A 17,595-nucleotide genomic window follows, 5' to 3' on the forward strand; every position below is an offset into this window, starting at 1 on the left:
AGTTGCAGAAGACAGGCACAGATGTTAGCTCAGGGCTAATCCTCCTGAGGCAAAAAAAAAAAAAAAAAAGAGGAAGATTGGCAACAGATGTTAGCTCAGAGAGAATCTTCCTCACCAAAAAAAAGATGACGTTTTGTTCTTCTGGGAAAGAACCATCACAAATCTGGGTCTACCATCCCAAGGTTTCTCTGGGTTTGTGGACTTTCAAAGAAAGCCCTTGGGTCCACGGCTTTTTAGAGCACCAGTGTGGTCTTCAAAGACCATTTGAACCATTTGTTCATGATTGAACATGGCAGTCAAAAAGAAGCTTTGACGTGACTGCGTCATTTAAAACACTCAGGCAACAAACTCAGGTAAGTTCTTGTGAGAATGGTCAAAACTTTCACTGCTAGGAATCCTTCTGAATTTTTCCTTTAAAAAATGGCTTAAAAAGTTTTTTTAATGAATCAGTCACCTTCAAGCTAAAAAGGAGTGTTCAAAGGAAGTCAGGAGGTTTGCCTCCCGGCAATTTGCCTTTCTAGAAATTCAGATTCTCCTGGTACTTTTTTCTTTTTTTTTGTACACACAGCTAAATGGTTAGACCACTTTCTCTACCTTTCTCAAGGACTATAATACAAGATGCTAAAATTTCAAATATTTGAGTTCTACTTGAAAATTCAAGATTTTACTTAGAAATACTTCCAATATTGCCCAGTAGAACATCCTATGATGACAGAAACGTTGTGTAATCTGCACTGTCCAATACAGTAGCTGCTAGCCACATGTAACGATTAAGCTCTTGATATGTGGCTAGTCTGAGTGAGGAATAATGTTTGATTTTATTTAATTTTAAATAATTTCATTTAAGTTTAGATGATCCCGTGTGCCTAGTGGCTGCCGAACAGCACAGCACAGCTCCAAACTATTACAGTAAAGAGGAGAGTTGAACGCTGGCCCCTCGGGTTCTTAGGCAACAAACCAAACCTTGGAGTAAATGCTATTAGACCAAATTTTAATTCTGAAAAAAATGAGAGGCGAGGATGGGTAGCTTTGATGATTTGAAAACCCCAATTCCATACTCTTATTGCGCTCCATAAATCTTTGTTCCATTCTAAAACCTACATATTAATTGTGGAAGTGCTTAGTAGAAGTGAATGGCCTCACTTTCAAATCCTTTTTCTACCCCTTTTCCTAGAGGGGGAAGAGTCAAAACTGCATTGGCAGGAAGGAGAAAGAAGGAAAAAAGAAAGGAGTGACTTGGCTAGTCGCACAGTTCTGGCATCACCTCCCAGTAGCCAGAGGGTTTGCTTCCCACGCAATTGGTTTGGATCAGCCACTCCATCCGGGCACCTGGGCAGATGGCTGCTTGGGGAGGGCTTACCGTGATGGAGGATTTCCCTGCTGTGTTCCCGTGCTTCAACAAGGATTTGGACAGCTTTCTCTGGGAAACAATCTGCACAAAAGAAAACAAAAGGTGGAGATGCTAGTCATATAACGGCAGGTCTACGTGCTAGTTTTGCTTCTACAAAATGCTGCATTCACAGCTCTACTTGAAATTATGACATCTATGTCTATTTATTTTCCAAAGTTTTTCCAGAAACCTCTCCTAAATACAGATTATTTCCTTCTTTCCTCTTGTGGCATGTGATATAAGAGAGTGAGTGCTCAGGAATTACAGATAATTCAGTCAATTAGGAGGTGGCTTCATTGTTACTGAGGCATTTATATCAAAATTAGATGGAAAATGTTGATGTGTACATTAAGATAAAGTAGATGAAGTCTCAGAATGATCTCAGATTAGCACTAAAACCTCTGTGCAAAGTAGGGGATGGGGTGCAGGGAGGGAAAGAAACCCAAGGTCTAAATATATACCTTCTGTACCAATAATCTCTAGAGTTCTATTTTTAATATATTCATTAGGAAGCTATAAAGTCAGTCAGCAAGAAACTGATGCTCAGACAAGCCAATAGGAGTAACTGAGGTCTTCTCCATGATTCAGTGTCAATGCACAACATGCAAAGACAACTAAAATCATCATTATATTGGGAGCTATTCTTAGCAGAATGTGCCCCATCTGCCTCTTCCCTGCTTTCTCCCTTTTTTGAAAGAGAAGGGTGGCAAGGCATTGAGGCCCTGATGGGTATGCAACCCATGATTCCCAAAGGAGAAAAGGTTTAAAAGAATCAAGTGAAAGCCACCCTCTTGCCTAGGGAGGACAAAGCCACCTGTTGTGGAAGGCAGCCTTTATCTAAGATGGTCTCCAGTGATCCTTGCCTCCTGGTATTCACACCATTGTGTAATTTCCTCCCTTTGAGTGTAGGATGGATCCAGTCACTTGCTTCTAATGAACAGAATACCATAAAAGTGTTGGGATATCACTTCTGAGATTAGGTTACAAGCTGACCGTGACTTTCTTCTTACACACCATTTCTCATTCTCTCTCTCTCCCAGGTGGGAAAGAATTGATGTCTCCAGCCAACAGCCAGTGGGAACCTGAGGCCCGCCAACAGCCACATGAGCAATCTTGGAAGCAGGTCTTCCCCCAAGTTGAGCCTTGAGATAACTGCATCTTGACAGCAGCCTTGTGAGAGACCCTGACCCGGAGGACCCAGCCATGTTGCCCTCCGATTCCAGACACACAGAAACTGTGAGATAACAAATGTTTTTCTTTTTTCTTTTTTTAAGATTTTATTTTTTTCTTTTTCTCCCCAAAGCCCCACGATACATAGTTGTATAGTTTTAGTTGTGGGTCCTTCTAGTTGTGGCATGTGAGATGCCACCTCAGCATGGCTTGATGAGCAGTGCCGTGTCCACGCCCAGGATTCGAACTGGCAAAACCCTGGGCCACCAGAAGTGGAGCCTGCGAACTTAATGACTCGGCCATGGGGCTGGCCCCAATAAATGTTTGTTTTTTTAAGCTGTCAAGTTTTGGGGTAATTTTTTATGTAGCAACAGGTAACAATACATGTATTTACAGAAAGATAGGAAAGGAGATTACTGTGAAAAGCAGGGAGACAAACTCATTCTCTGAAATCCTTATACATTTTTGTCTCTGTGTCAGAGCAATGAAAATATTAGCGTGCTAATGTCAAATGCAAAACGTTCAGAGAACCTCCCTAATCCAAGCAGATTTAAAGATCCTGATGTTCAGTCTGCTATAATCAGAAGAGGAAAGAGTAGTTCTGTAAAAAATCTCCTGGTGAGGATGATGATGATGATGACAATGACAACGTTGGGAACTCCCATCTAAGGAGTACGTATTATGCGGCAGATGCTTTAATCATTCCACTGATACTTAGCCCTCATTCTATGCCAGACTTGATGCTTAGCATAGTCAGATGCGATATCTGACCTCATGGAGCTTATATTCTAGCGGGGGAGATAGAGATTAACCAAAAGGTCAAATAAAAAGTATAACGTCATAAAGGAGAGATGTACTGGTCATGGAGGGGACAATGAATGTCTAGGTGGTGGGGTAGGTGAGAGTAGACCACTTAAGAATCTCTTGTAGTAGTCCAGGCCAGAAGTGATGGTGGCCGTGGAGATGGAGAAAAGAGGCCAGATTTATGAGATATTTAGGTGTAAAATAGTCAGAATTTGGAAACAGACTGAATATGGAGAGAGAGGGAGGCATCCTAAATGCATCCCTGGACCAGATGGCTGTGCCCTTCACTGAAATAAAGGACATGGGAAGAGGAAAGTAAGTTTGGGGGCAAATAACATGTGTTCAGGTTAAGGCAGAAAACAGATTGGAGTAGGGTAAAGAGGAGATGAAGAGGGAAGGAAATGGAGCGAGCACATGAAGACAATTTGTTCAATAAGTTTGGCTATAAAGTGGGGAAGAGAGAAAATAGAATCTGAAAGGAATGAGAAATTGAGTAAGGTTTTTGTTTTAGCTGTCACTTTATGGCTAATTTTACAACCCCACAAATTTGGTATTATTAATTTCCTTTTATAGATGAGGAAAACTGGACACAGAGAGTCTAAGTAACTTTCCCAGAGCTACAGAGCTAACAGGTGGTGTGGCAGGGATTTGAGCACAGGTCTGACTCCAGAAACTGATCCTTCGCTACATTATGACTGGTAAGAAAACTCATGATATAGATTCAGAAAATTTTCACAGCTGGATTTGCACTATATGCATTTGCCTTTGAGCCTCAGAGCTCATGTTAGTGTGCTTAATCCACAATATATAAACATGTTTACATGATTGTAAAGAAATAATCAAGTTAAACTTCAAGAAGGTAGTAATCTGATGACATTGACCTTGGTTGAGGGCACAGTGATTGAGAACATAGGTTTCTTAAAATTTATATCTGGCTATCAGGAAAATGACATAAAAAAACTTCAGATGATAAAGGAATTGACGTTCCTTCCTATGGTTAATTCTGAATCCAAACTCCTCACCTTTTCCACCCTACTCATTAAGAAGGTTCCAGTGGTTTTGTCCTGTAGACAAAAATCATGATCCCTTCCTCTCCCCATTCACAGATTATCACTTATTCTAGAAAGGTTACCGTTTCCTAGAATAACGTAGACGTTATTCTTAAACTTGAGATGAATCAGGACACAAAGGAAACACGGAAGACAAACAGCAAAAAGGCATTAGGAAGACTTTATAGTTTCTCTCTAGGGGGTTTTCAGCAAAGGAGGGGGGAAGACACACGACTAAATGACCAAATAAGGGTCAATGGTAAGCAGTAGCCAAGCCAACAACTGACTAAAGAAGGGCAACATATCCCTGTTTCCCAAAGAAATCTGGTCTCAGAAACACTTCTATCCATTGTCAATGTGTATCATCCACATTGATGACGGAGCCCTATGACTCTAAGTGACACCAACAACCCTCTCAGCACCATAATAACCCACTCACTCGGTCAGCAGGTATGGGGAGATCATCTCTACAGGCTGTGTCTTCCAAGATCCACATTACCTTTCTTCAAGGAAGACCAGGGGGCCTTAACCCTCGAGAACCTGGATGGTCAGAGTTCTCTCTCTTCGCTCTTAACCTATTTAGAAATGCCAGCATTTCCATTTGTAGGTTCTGAAGAGAATGTTACTACGTACCAGCACCTGACTTTTACAAAAGCTAGGAAGATAAGCAATTTCCCAGGAAATATTCCTTCTTAAGAAATGGGCATTAGGGTATACAAGTGGCTAATCAAGCAGGAAATCAAACAAACTTATTTTACAGCCCCCAGGCCTCTATCTCAGCTCCAAAGAATGAGTAATAATTAGAGTTTCAAACCTTTCATTGAAATAATGATCGAGAAACAAGGAATTGCCGTTGATGTTGCCATTCTTAGGACTGTTGGACAAAAATAGTACGGATGCCCAGCTGGAGCCGGGGTCTGTAGAGAAAAGCCTATTTGTTGCAAATCCCAGTTCTCACGTATGCTTTGTTGCAGCTGAAGCAACTGCATCAGGCTCAGACAGGCCTTAGGACTTGTCAGAGGATGAGAAATAGTGACAAGGACTCACACTGGTCCCAGCTGACATTTGAGGCCAACAAATAGCCAGCTCTGCCTGGCATCAGGCTAAAGGGGATGCACTTGTCAGAAGCACTCTAATTTGATTCTTTTCACCCTATATTGGGGTCACAGCTGCAAACCTTAGCATCCAACAAAAGGGTGAAGTGTAGGGGGAGGCAATAGAAGTTGAAACACTCGTTTTAGCAAAATCAGACTGGAGGGACATTAGTACCATTAAGTCCCTGACCTGCGTTCACACAGGCATCTGGGGAGGAAGTGCTTCTCCCCCTGTGAGGTGGACAATATTCCAACAGCATGCGACTTCATTTTTCAAGAAAGTCCACTGCTTCATTTAGATGAAGGGCAATAAAGCCAGGAGAACAAAAAACATTTCGGCCAATATTTCAACAAGGAATATTCAGTTGAACTCTCTTTCAAAGTCTTTCAAACAATCATTTTGGGAACTAGACAGACATTTTCCATGAGACTGCTCTTACTGAAAATATCCTTAAGATTCTGTTTTGGAATTTCTTTAAGGCTCTGTTGCAACAATGATCACTGTACACCTTCTCTGTGTCAGGCACTGATCTGAGGCTACAGTGGTGAACAGACTCAAAGCGTCTCTACAATACTTGACACTCGCATCTCTATCAGCCAGAATTGATAATCCCCAAAGCATGCATGAGAGAACTTTCATTCCTTAAAAGGTAAGTCTTGAAAAGGTCTTTGTTTGGAAATCACAGGATGAGAAAAAGTTTAAGATTGCAACCGGAGGACGCCATAGAGTTTTAGTTGCGAATTCCTCTGAGGACGACCACTTGAGCATTCCTTACACTTGTTTGGCCTTCGAACCCTTTTGTCAAGCAGCATCTCCAGTGTTCTGCAAACTGCTAGTACAATTACTACTACACCACTACAGAGAAAACCAGAGTTTCCTGATGGCCCACTGTAGCAGACAGAGGAAGACCTGCCCAGGCTCCCTCAGGTCTTACTATTTCAGAGCTGACTGGGCTTCCAACAGCCGGCATTTGCATCTTTCTGCCTGAAGGTTTTCTCTGCTATCCATGCCTGCTGTCCATAGGCACAGCAGGCTGCAAGTGGGAGGATTAACACCCTTGGGAGCGGATGTCATCCAGTGACTGATGGGTTTTGGTACAGAAATCCCCCAGCTCCTTTGCCCCATGAGTCGGGGTGGCTCTGCAGTGTTTGTTCTACACAGGTGCCTGAGTTTCCCCAGTGGGACGAAGCTCCAGTTGCTCCCGCGGTGATTTGTTAGACAATGTACCCTTTATTTTGTTGGCCATTTTCCCCTTCCTGTCTCGCTTTTCCTCTCCCCTTCTGGTGTTTCCTTCACCTCCCACATAATCTACTTACTATCCAATCTTTGTCTGCTTCTGGAGAAAATAACCAAAACTTTTACTCTGTGTCAGATACTGTGTCAAGTGCTTCACACATATTATCTCAGTTACTGTCATTTAATGGTCAAATTCTCTCTTGCCCCCAAACAATTGGGATGAGAGAAGCAAGGATTAGAGAAATTAAGGGGTTTATCTAAGGTCACATAACATTATGGACTAAACTGTGTCTCCCCAAAATTCTTATATTGAAGCCCTAACCTGCAGTGTGGCTGTATTTGGAGATAGAGCCTTTAAGGAGACAATCAGGGTTAAATGAGGTCATAAGGGTGGGGTCCTAATCCAATAGGATTGGTGTCCTTATGAGAAGAGGAAGAGACATCAGAGATCTTTCTCTCTCTACATATGCACACAGAAGACAGGCTATGGGAGGACACAGTGAGAAGGCAGCTGTTTGCAAGCCGGCAAGAGAGGCCTCACCACAAACCAACCCTGCTGACCCCTTGATCTTGGAATTCCAGCCCCCGGAATTATGAGAAAATTAATTTCTGTTGCTTAAGTCACCAGTCTGTAGTATTTTCTTATGGCAGCCCTAACAGACTAATATGTATAGCTTATAAGAGTTGAAGCCAGGATTCATTCCTTCATTGAACAATATTTATTGAGTATCTATTACGTGCTGGGTGTTGAGAATAAAATGATGACACCAGGCAGGCAAGGGGCATTGCTCACTCAGAGACAGCCACACAAAACACATGTCAAATTCCAACTCTCCAAGGAGAAGCAATGCCAGGCCACGCGAGGGGGGACTAGCCTGGTCCAGAAGGTCGGGTAAGGCATTTCTTAGGAAATTCTCCAGATCTGAAGGATTATGGAAGAGAAGTGAATAGTCAAAGAGAGGAGGGAAGATGCTGCAGGAGGATGGAACAGTAGGTACAAAGGGCATTTGTGAGTATGAGGAGTAAGTTGAGTATGAAGGACAGAAAGAAGACCTCAATTTATCCCCAGAGACTAGCTCTTGGCCATGTTGTGCCCTGACTCTGGTACTTGAGCAATGTTGGCTGTGGCAGGCTAAAAAATGACCTCCCAAAAGATATCCATGCCCCAATCCCCAAAACCTGTGTATATCACCTTATACGGCAAAAGAAGAAATCTAGGCAGATATAATTAAGTTAATGGTCTGAAGATGGGGAGATTATCCTGGATATTCAAGTGGGCCCTAAATGTAATTCCAAGTGTGTTTATAAAAGGGAATTGGGGAATTTGATGACACACACTCAAAAGAGAAATATGAAGACAGAGCAGAGAGAGGTTTGAAGACACTGGACGTTTGGAGTGATGTGGCCACAAGCAAGGAAAAGGTGAGGAATGGATTCTCCCCAGAGCCTTCAGAAGGAGCATGGCCCTGCTAACCCTCTGATTTCAGACTTTTGCCCCTAGAACTGTGAGAGAATAAATTTGTGTTATTTTAAGCTAACAAGTTTGTGATAATTTTTTATCACAAAAAAGTGGACACAGTAGACACAGGAAGCTAATAGACTGACTTAGCCCAGAATCAGGTTCAAAGTCCCAGGAAAGGATGCAATCATGGCCTCAGTGATGGCTGATTTTAGGGAAATCCCCACTTTCCCATTTGCCTCCCCAAGACTTCTGGGCATCGTCACTTCACCTGGCAGAAATCAGACCTGCTCAATGTAAACATGGCAGAAGAACCTTCTCTTGGTGCTCTCCCTCCATTTCCTGGTTGCCTTGCTCCCACTGGCGACCCAAAGGACCACAATCTTGTCTGAGCACAGAGTCACTCCTGGAACTCTGGCTTCTCGTATGCACTAACAATAAAGGGAAGCTTTAAAGTATTTTAAAGAGCATTAAAAAAAAAAACCTTCAAGAGCTATAGTGTTTCTTATGCTGTTCCCTCCACTAGGATGACTTACGCCCTCTCCCCTCAATTGGCAAATTTTGTTCATTTTTCAAGACCCACATTTGAAGTTTGGAATCATTGCTGAGGTGGGAGGAAAGGGAAGTCACCTGTGGGACAAAGTAGACCATTTCCCTTGCTCCCCACAGTGCGTCCTGCCCTCCTGATCCTGCCTGGCTCCCTTCAGCAGCAGCAGCAGCAGCAGTACGGCCTGGGAGCTTGTCAGAAATGCAGACTCTCAGGCCCCACCCTTGACCTATCGAACCAGAATCTGCATTTTAAGGAGATCCCCAGGTGATTGGCATGCGTGTTAAAGTTAAGAAGTACTGAGCTAGAAAATGAGAATTGCATGTAGACAATTTTAGCACAACATGATCAGATTTAAAAGATTTATAGAAAAGGAATTTTAAATTTTAAATTAATCTGTTCTGCTGATTTAGACTTTTATTAATGGGTAAAGTTGTAGGAGCTAAGAAAGGGACAATGCTGCAGCTTTCTCAGCCCTTCTGGGGAGAGGACATAAGTTGTGTCTATGTGTGTGTGTATCTACATTTTATGTAAATTCAGTGAAGTCCTCACTGCCCATTGGAGCTCTACTAAAGGCCCCCCCTGGGAGAATGATTCAGACCACAGGAGCAATGGGTAATCTACTGGTTTCGGCTGCCTCTCTTAAGCTTCCTATTAAGCAGGGTTCTAATTACTTCAAGTGTAATTATAGGCTTTTACCCTTTCTCTGACTTCATTAGCCAGGGATGGAGTGGAGGGAGAATTTCAGAGAGGGCGTTAAGGACTGCTTGTGTATTAATTACCCACCTTTGCCTCTGATGATGGGGTGAGGCCCCATCATTATCACAAATGACCTGGCTCAGTTTTTAGTCAGAGGCCACGCTCCCATCCCCCAGCCCTACCACGGGCAATCAGGAGAAAGAGAAAGAGCCGCATCTCCATGCAGCAGGTAGAGGACACAAGGCAGCTTTTCAACCACCACCTTGGGCAGGCCGTGACTTGTCTTCAGTGAAGCTGGAACCGAATATTAGCAGTCCATAGGAAAGAGGAAGATTGGAGACATTCCTTGACCATTTTTAAGTGAAAGAAGCAAACTCCAACTTTGAGATTGTTAGACTAAGTATTTTTATTACCAGTTAACAGGTGAAGGGACTGGAGGCTCTAAGATAACTAAGATCATACAGCAATTAATGAGTCATAATAAATTCCACTTCAAGAGTGCTTAGGATATGCCAGCTACTGCTCTAAAGTGCCTTATGTATATTGATTTATTTCCTTCTCATGACAGCCCTACGAAGTATTATCATATGCCCATTTACGGATGAGAAAACTGAGTACAGAGAGTGTATCAGAGAGTTTGCTAGGCTGCCATAACAAATTACCACCAACTTGGTGGCACGAATCAACAGAACTGTATTCTCTCGTGGTTCTTGAGGGCAGAAGTCAGGGATCAAGGTGTCTCTGGGGCCACCTCCCTCGGGAGGCTCTAAGGGACACTTCCATATCTTGTGCCTTCTGGCTTCTGGGGCCTGCCATTGTTCCCTGGCTTGTGGCTGCATCACTCCACCTCCTTCACATGGTCCTCTCTCTTCCTGTCTGTGTCTCTCTGTGGCTCTTTTATAAGGATGCTTGTCACTGGATTCAGGGCCCACTTGGATAATCCAGGATGATCTCCTATTGAGAGCCTTCCCTTAATTAGTTCTGCAAAGACTCTTTGTCCAAATAAGGTCACATTCACAGATTATGGGGCTTAGGATGCAAACATATCTTTTTGGGAGCCACCACTTAGCCCACTACAGAGAGGCTAGGTGACTTGTTCAAGGTTCCACAACCAGGAAGCAGCAGAGCCGGGTTCTGAATCCAGTCAGTCCAGTTCCAGAGTCCATTCCCTTAACTGCTCCACTCTCCTCATACCATAAATGACAGCGGCAGGACTTGATGGAGGCCCTGTGCTAAACCCCACAAGGTATGCAAAGTGATCACATCAGTCCTCACCCTCAAGGAGCTTACCAGGGAGGGGAGTTCCCTCTCCCTCAGACCACTCCAGGGGCACTTCACTGATCCCCTAGCATCACTCTTGCTGTATAATATAGAGCAAGAATCACACCTGAAGCCCATATGTGGACCCTGGTGTGGGAACAGGCAGGTTAAACTCTCTGAGCCTCAGTTTCCTCTCCTCTGAAATAGTGATGATATTATTTGCTCCACTGTTTTATCACATGCATAATGAGTATTAACAAAATCCCAGTATCAGGCACATACAGATGCTTAGGAAATGCTCCTTCCTTCTCTTTTCTCTCCCGTCTGATCAATCTCCACATAGAGATAATTATAGACATTGATTGGCTTGGACTGGGTCCTGGCAGTGGAAGGGAGGGAATGGTGGGTAATAAAGATGTTTAAGACCCTGAATTGATGGGGCTTTGTGATTGACTGATGGGTGGGCTGCGGGGTGGAGAGGATGAGTGAGTGGCGTGAGGGAAGGCTCCCAGGTTTTGGGCCTTTGCATCTGGGAGGACAGAGGTGCCATTCCCTGAGCAGGGCACAGTGGAGGAGGGGCAGATGGAGGGGGTGGGCAGGGAGAGCAAGAGGAGATGCTGAGCTTGGTTTTGGACTGCTGAGTCTAAGATGTCTGTGAGTCATCGAGTGGAGTCAGTATCCACATACCGTTGAATACATAAGTCTGGGCCTCAGAGGAAAAGCTTGAGCTTAGAGTCTCCAATGTATGGATGAAAAATGGAAGGACAAGAGCTGACAGGGAGATATACAAAGGAAAGAAAAGAGGGGCTCTGAGAGTGAGGCAATCCTCCCAGGCTGAGACCTACAGCAATGTCTCCCCTGCTCACTCTACCTGTGCAGCCTCTGAGCAAACCCTGTGGGGGACCCAGCCTCCAGGACCACGAGGGAACAGAGAGGTCACACTCCTCTGCATCCCCCTTGCTCAGGCTGGGGTGGCTGGGGCTAGAGGAGGCTCGGGGGGTTGGGGGATATGCCATTCAGAGCAGGGGCTGCCTTCTTTTTTGTGTGCTGATAGAGGCTTCCAAAGGAACAAGATGAAAAGTGAGAGGCGTTACTGAGGGGGGAGGAAAAAGAGTACCTTTGTGTAGGGCAGTGGAAGTTGCTGCAATCTTTCTGCATGGATATGTGGCCACTTGTTTCAAGCCCCTTAAAATGCATGTCCAAATATTCCACTGTTATTAATTTATTCTAAGAAAATTTCAGTATCTGAGGGCATGAAGATACAGTCGTGTCGCATAACGGTGTTTCAGTCAACGATGGACTCATATACAACAGTGGTCCCATAAGATTAGTACCATATAGCCTAGGTGTGTTGTAGGCTACACCATCTAGGTTTGTGTAAGTATATTCCACGATGTTTGCATGAAGACGAAATTGCCTAACAATGCAGTTCTCAGAGCGTATCCCTGTCGTTAAGCGACGCAAGACTGTGTATATAATATGATGTTCATTAAAGTGTTGTCTATAATTGTGGAAAACTGGAAACAGCTTTCATGTTCACAGTAGGAGACACCTTACATGATTTTTGCTATCATGGAATACTGTGTAGCCCTTATAATAGATGATGTAGAAGTACGTGCATTAACATGGAAAGATGTTCATGATATATTTTTACGTTAAAAAGGCAAACAACAAAGAGCATGTATAAGTGACCAAATAGGTGCTTAAAAAAAACTATATGTATACGCAAACAGAAAAAAATCTGGAAGATTGCACATCAGAATGCTTAATAGCTCTCTCTCAATGTTGGGATGAAGGATGATTTTTTAAAAAATATTTCTGAATAGTTTTTTAAATGAGCTTGGATTGCCTTTATAAATAGAAAAACAATAAAGTCATTTCCTACAAATAATGGGATAGAAGGATGGAAAGTCTTGCTTGGTTTACGTCGAGGTGCATGAAGTCCTTGGGCGTCTGGAGGAAGGGCCTGTGAGGCGGACCCCCAACAGAGCTGAGGGAGGGTCTCGGGAGCAAAAGCCTCTAGCAGTTTCAGAATCTAATGTCTGGTGAACTTGGTGACACAAAGATTTACACTCCCTGTCCTCATGGACCCATGAGGGTCCTTAACTTATTTGTTGTTAGTGCTCTAAGCCCTTTGGATCTCTTCTGTAATCAAAAATAATATTACAAAAGATCAGAATCGGATGGGTGAGGCAGGCTGGGCAGATCCAGTTTCTAGTGAACATTCTCTACGTCTTTTGCTCGAAGTGCTGGCAAGTGTTGCTGACTGGCCCAGGCACAGAACTGCTCAGTAGTTGCAGTGAGGATGGTGCCTGGGGGTCGGGGTGGCCTGGCTTTAACTCATGGCTCTCCCACTTGAATACAGTGTGCACTTAAGCAAGTTATTTCAAGGTTCAAGGGCTTTTTGAGGATTAAATGTGATAACTAGTGCAAAGTTTTAGCATAGGGTCTGGCAGTGTGTGAGAGCAGTTACTCTGCCCTCTGCCGGGAACACTTTTCTGGATTTCTTCGCATGGCTTATGCCTATACTTTATTCTGGTCTTTGCTCGGAAAGGGCCTCCCGGACATTCCTATCTAAATTAGAACCCACCCCTTCCCACCACTCTCTATTCCTTATCCATTGAATTTTCCTTCATAGGACGATCAGCGTCTGTTATGTGTAGGAATAGGTAAGCTCCATGAGAGCAGGCCTTTGTCCACTTTGTTCATGGCTGATGCCGCAGTGTCTGGAAGAGTGTCTGGTATATAGCAAGTGCCCAATAAATGAATGAATAAATCCAAAGATATTTATTTGAATGAGAGAATAAATGTATATTAGTATTTTATTATTATTGCTAGCATTAAATGCATTATTCATTGAATGAATGAATGAATACACATCAGTTGTTTTCATCTCATTGTTACCCTCAACTGGTATATGAGCAATAGGTTCATCCCAAGGGAAGGATGAGGCCTGAATACTGTAAGTTGCTCAGACCCTTTGGTCCGGGAGTATTTCAGACAAACACTCACAAGTGGGGTGTCTATTTGCAGATGGATATCACAGGTCTTCCTGAGCTGGGAGAAAGAGATGTTTTAGATGTAGGAGTGAATTTATCAGCTTGTGGAAAAGGTTGCTTCCTTCTTGACCTCTACAAGCAGTTTTACAGCGATAGCTTTTAGGGAGAATTACTACTCTGCTTTTTCCAGTCTTCGAAGGATTGTAGAAATTGAATGCAGTGTGGTAGACAACATGGCATAATGGGAAGGCAGAGAATGAAATCAGATCAACTTAGGTTTGAATTTCAGCTCCACAACTTGCAGTCAGCATGATCTCAGATGAATTAGTAGGGCTCTCAGAGCCTAGTTCTTGATCTATGAAGTGGAGATGATACTGACCTCATGTAACACAATCCCTGGGATACAACGAGGCCCCCACACCCGAATATCAGTCCCCTTCCATCAACTGACCACTTATGAGAAAACCAGTGAGGAGACTTGGGAGATTTGTAAAGGAACATGAATCTTTTTCTTACGAAGTACATAAAATGGAAGCCTAGAGGTAGTGCAGCTTATGGGGAGGGGAGGAATAGCTTAGTACTTTGACTTTGAATCCAAATGCCTGTTGTTGCCTCTCGGCTCTGCCACTTAGGAGACATGTAATCTTGGTCTAGTGATGATGATGATGATGATGATGATGATAATGTCAACAGCACCAAGCTCACGAATGCCTGGCACATGATCAGCACCTAATAAATGTTAGCTATGAAAACGATTTATTATCACAAAGGGACCATAAAATAATTGTCCAAATTGGGGGCACTTTTGAAAGTGAAAGGGGACAGTGTTAATAATTAAACCACGATAATAAGTGTAAACTGGGATGGCTGGGGCAAACAGAGTCAGAGGTTACCCTAAAGTTATCAGGATACCTGATATGTAAGGATGAATCCCCCCTCCTTGGAAGTATTTAAACAGAGGCCAGGAGCACCTGAGAGCAGACTCCCACATGGTCTGGCTGAACTCGGCACTGCTTTTGGCTTCTTCCCCATTTCAAGCTTTTCTGATTCCACTGGGATCCTGTCTGCAAGTTTACTGCAATACCAGTTTCACTGGTTTGAATCTCACTGGAGAGAGAGAGGTTTGGAGGGTTTCTGTTCCTTTGTTTCCGATAACTGGCTTGGGAATGTGTGCTGACCTCAGCCTCCCGGTGGGCAGAGGCCATGGAAGAGTGGGTGAAGCACATAATTACCTCACTTGGGGCCTCGCTGGACCTGCCTTTGTGTACAGAGAAGCCCCAAAGGCTCACATTCCATCCAAAACAAAGTTAATGAATTCATACTCGGCCTCATTTTGTCCTTGAATCTGAAACCAAGACTCCCGGGAATGATTTTGGAACCCAAACAGTTATTGCTCTTTCTGCCCCTAAACTTCATGAGTTCATTTCAAAATAAAAATATTCTCTTTCCCAAATTAGGCTTCAACTGGGGATTCTAGGCCTTGGGGGAATGTCAGAACCTCTTGGCAGTTCCAATTCCTTAACTTATTCCTTACCCTATTCCTTATTAGTGCTCTAAGCCCTCCAAATCTTCTGTAATCAAAAACAGTATCATAAAAACTCAGAATCACATCATCCAAGCAAAGCCCCCTCTGTGTGGGCCATGGGGTGCCGACTAAGGTTTTCCTGCAGCATCTGCAAAATGCCCTCTCCGAGTCCTAACAGAGAGCGCAGCTCAGCAAACACCTCACTCATCCCAAGACAGCTTCCATAAATTTCCCAAAGTGGAATTCTTTCACATTTAAAGTTCTCCAAAAGTTTCAGAATCTGTACAACACTTACATGTCATACTCCTCTACCTGAATATGGTTCTTGAAAGCCAGCAGGACTTATTCTGTTTTTACTAACATTTATTGTAATATTTTTTATTATAGAGGTGATGTATATTCCTTTTAGAAAATACAGAAAAACATGGGGGTGACACTAAAAATCATGCATAATCCCACAATGTGGATATCATCATTGCTGTCATTTGAAAATATATCTTCCTAGTCCTTTGGTCTAGGAAGAAATGGGTACTTTAAGAGCTACTGTCATATTTTTTTTTCCATCTTTGGGAGAAAAGACAAAAGAGAGTTTAGTCTTCTTATGGCTACAGTTGATATTCAGAAAAGTTTGTGATAATCAGTTTCACAAGCAGCCTAAACTAAAAAAACCAAAAAAAATCAAACAGCAGAAATCTTCACAAGTTTTAAAATATTGTAGTAAACTTTATAAGTAATTCAAAACACTTATTTTTGGTAAATAAAAATATTTAGCAGAGAATTGATTTGGGGACTACTGTATTATTTGGTGACTTGACTCTTTGGTTATTTGACTTCGGCAGGTTAACGGTTTGGCACATGGATGATTCAGTTCGTGGTGCTACAGTGTCTCATGCTTCAGCGTTGAGACAAGTACAGGATGTTTTTATTTAAGGCACTCAGGATGCTGATAATTGAGAAGGTACGGAAAGACAAGGTTTGTAGGGGAAAGACAAGGGCCAGATGGCAGGGAGAGCATGTGTAAACACCATGGAGACAGGGTTTACTTTGGATTTTTGTAGTCAGTTGTTCTAAGTTGGGTGGAAGAGGGATTGGAATGAAAGCTGGTGGGGAACAAGCACACGTGGGAGCTGTGGTGGAGGTCCCGGGGAGCTGCCTTCAAACCGAGTTGGCGTAAGTGGCTCCCTGCATGGGTAGACAGGTCCAGAGCATGCTGGTGGCATGGGCTGTGGGCTGAGTGCCATGCACCAGCCTGGCTTAAAGGGTTGGGACCAGGACAAACACCTAAAGTTGCTTTCAGCAGTGACATATCAGTCCTTGCAAATTCCCATCCAGTTCCAGATCTCTTGCCCTCCTCCTCTGTACTCACACAGAGCTAGGAGACGTATCATATTACTGGGAATGTATGTGGAATGAGCCCATTTTAATACCCACTAAATATATCTTCTAAAAACTATCCTTGGAATTAAGTAGACACAAGGAGCTGCTTTCCTGGGGGGTATCTAGGTAGGAGGTACAATCTGTGGTTGAATGAGGTCTATGACTTAGCATGAGGGAAATATCTCATGCTAACTCCTGTTGAGATGAACATGGGCCAGGGGTGGGGGTGAGGGGCAGAGAGCCTCCTGAAAAGGGATGAGAATGCAGGAAGGGACGCTTACTTTCAGAGACAAGGGGAAAGGAAAGAGATGAATGAGAATCATTGACTATTAGAACTGGAAGTAACTTAGAGATTAATCAGTACAAAACCTTCCCTCTACAGATGAGGTGACTACGTCACTGAGAGGTTAAGCAAACTGCCCAAGATCTCACAGGGAGTTGGTGGCAGGTCCAGGACCTAGGGCTCATGATGCAGTCTAGGACACCATAAAGGAGATTTTAAAGGTGCAAAAGGAGGACTCCAGAGAAAGCAGAAGGATTTTCCTAGGATCTGAATTTAAGAAGATTATTTGCCTGACAAAGATAGCAAAGAAATAGGCAGAATGAACTTTATTCTCCTTGGAGAGCTGAGAGCTTACTCACCCACAATCACCCTGTGTGCATCCCACCTGCCTATGAGCAGAACAGAACAGACAGTCAGCATGGAAAGCAGCACTGCTTCCCGGGATTTCTCAGCCAGTCCAAGGGAGCTAAGATGATGGTATTTATTCATGACATCATTCATCACTCATGTGGCTTCTGCTTACAGTAATTCTGCAAAGTTAGGGAAAGCTTTTCATGTGAGAAGCAGAAGGAAAATGAGTTGCCTGCTGAAATGTGTAAATTGGACTTCCCTGGGCCATCAATTTTATGCCATGAGGATATTAGATGTTATACAACAAAATGCCAACCTTTGGAATCTCATTGTGGCCATTACATTGAGTCT

At 43.4% G+C, this 17,595-nt stretch overlaps 1 protein-coding gene across 7 annotated transcripts in view; it reads right to left on the bottom strand.

The window, feature by feature from the left end:
* Positions 1-17,595, bottom strand: part of CPNE4 (copine 4) — a 480,649-nt gene that overhangs the window by 138,874 nt on the left and 324,180 nt on the right. For all 7 annotated transcript variants that reach the window (XM_070577529.1, XM_070577528.1, XM_070577531.1 and 4 more), the window contains one exon: positions 1,361-1,432. In XM_070577529.1, the coding sequence (XP_070433630.1) occupies positions 1,361-1,432 (72 nt within the window). The remainder of the gene's footprint in view (positions 1-1,360; positions 1,433-17,595) is intronic.

Source organism: Equus przewalskii, chromosome 15 (assembly GCF_037783145.1).
Source record: "Equus przewalskii isolate Varuska chromosome 15, EquPr2, whole genome shotgun sequence".
Taxonomy (NCBI): Eukaryota; Metazoa; Chordata; class Mammalia; order Perissodactyla; family Equidae; genus Equus; species Equus przewalskii.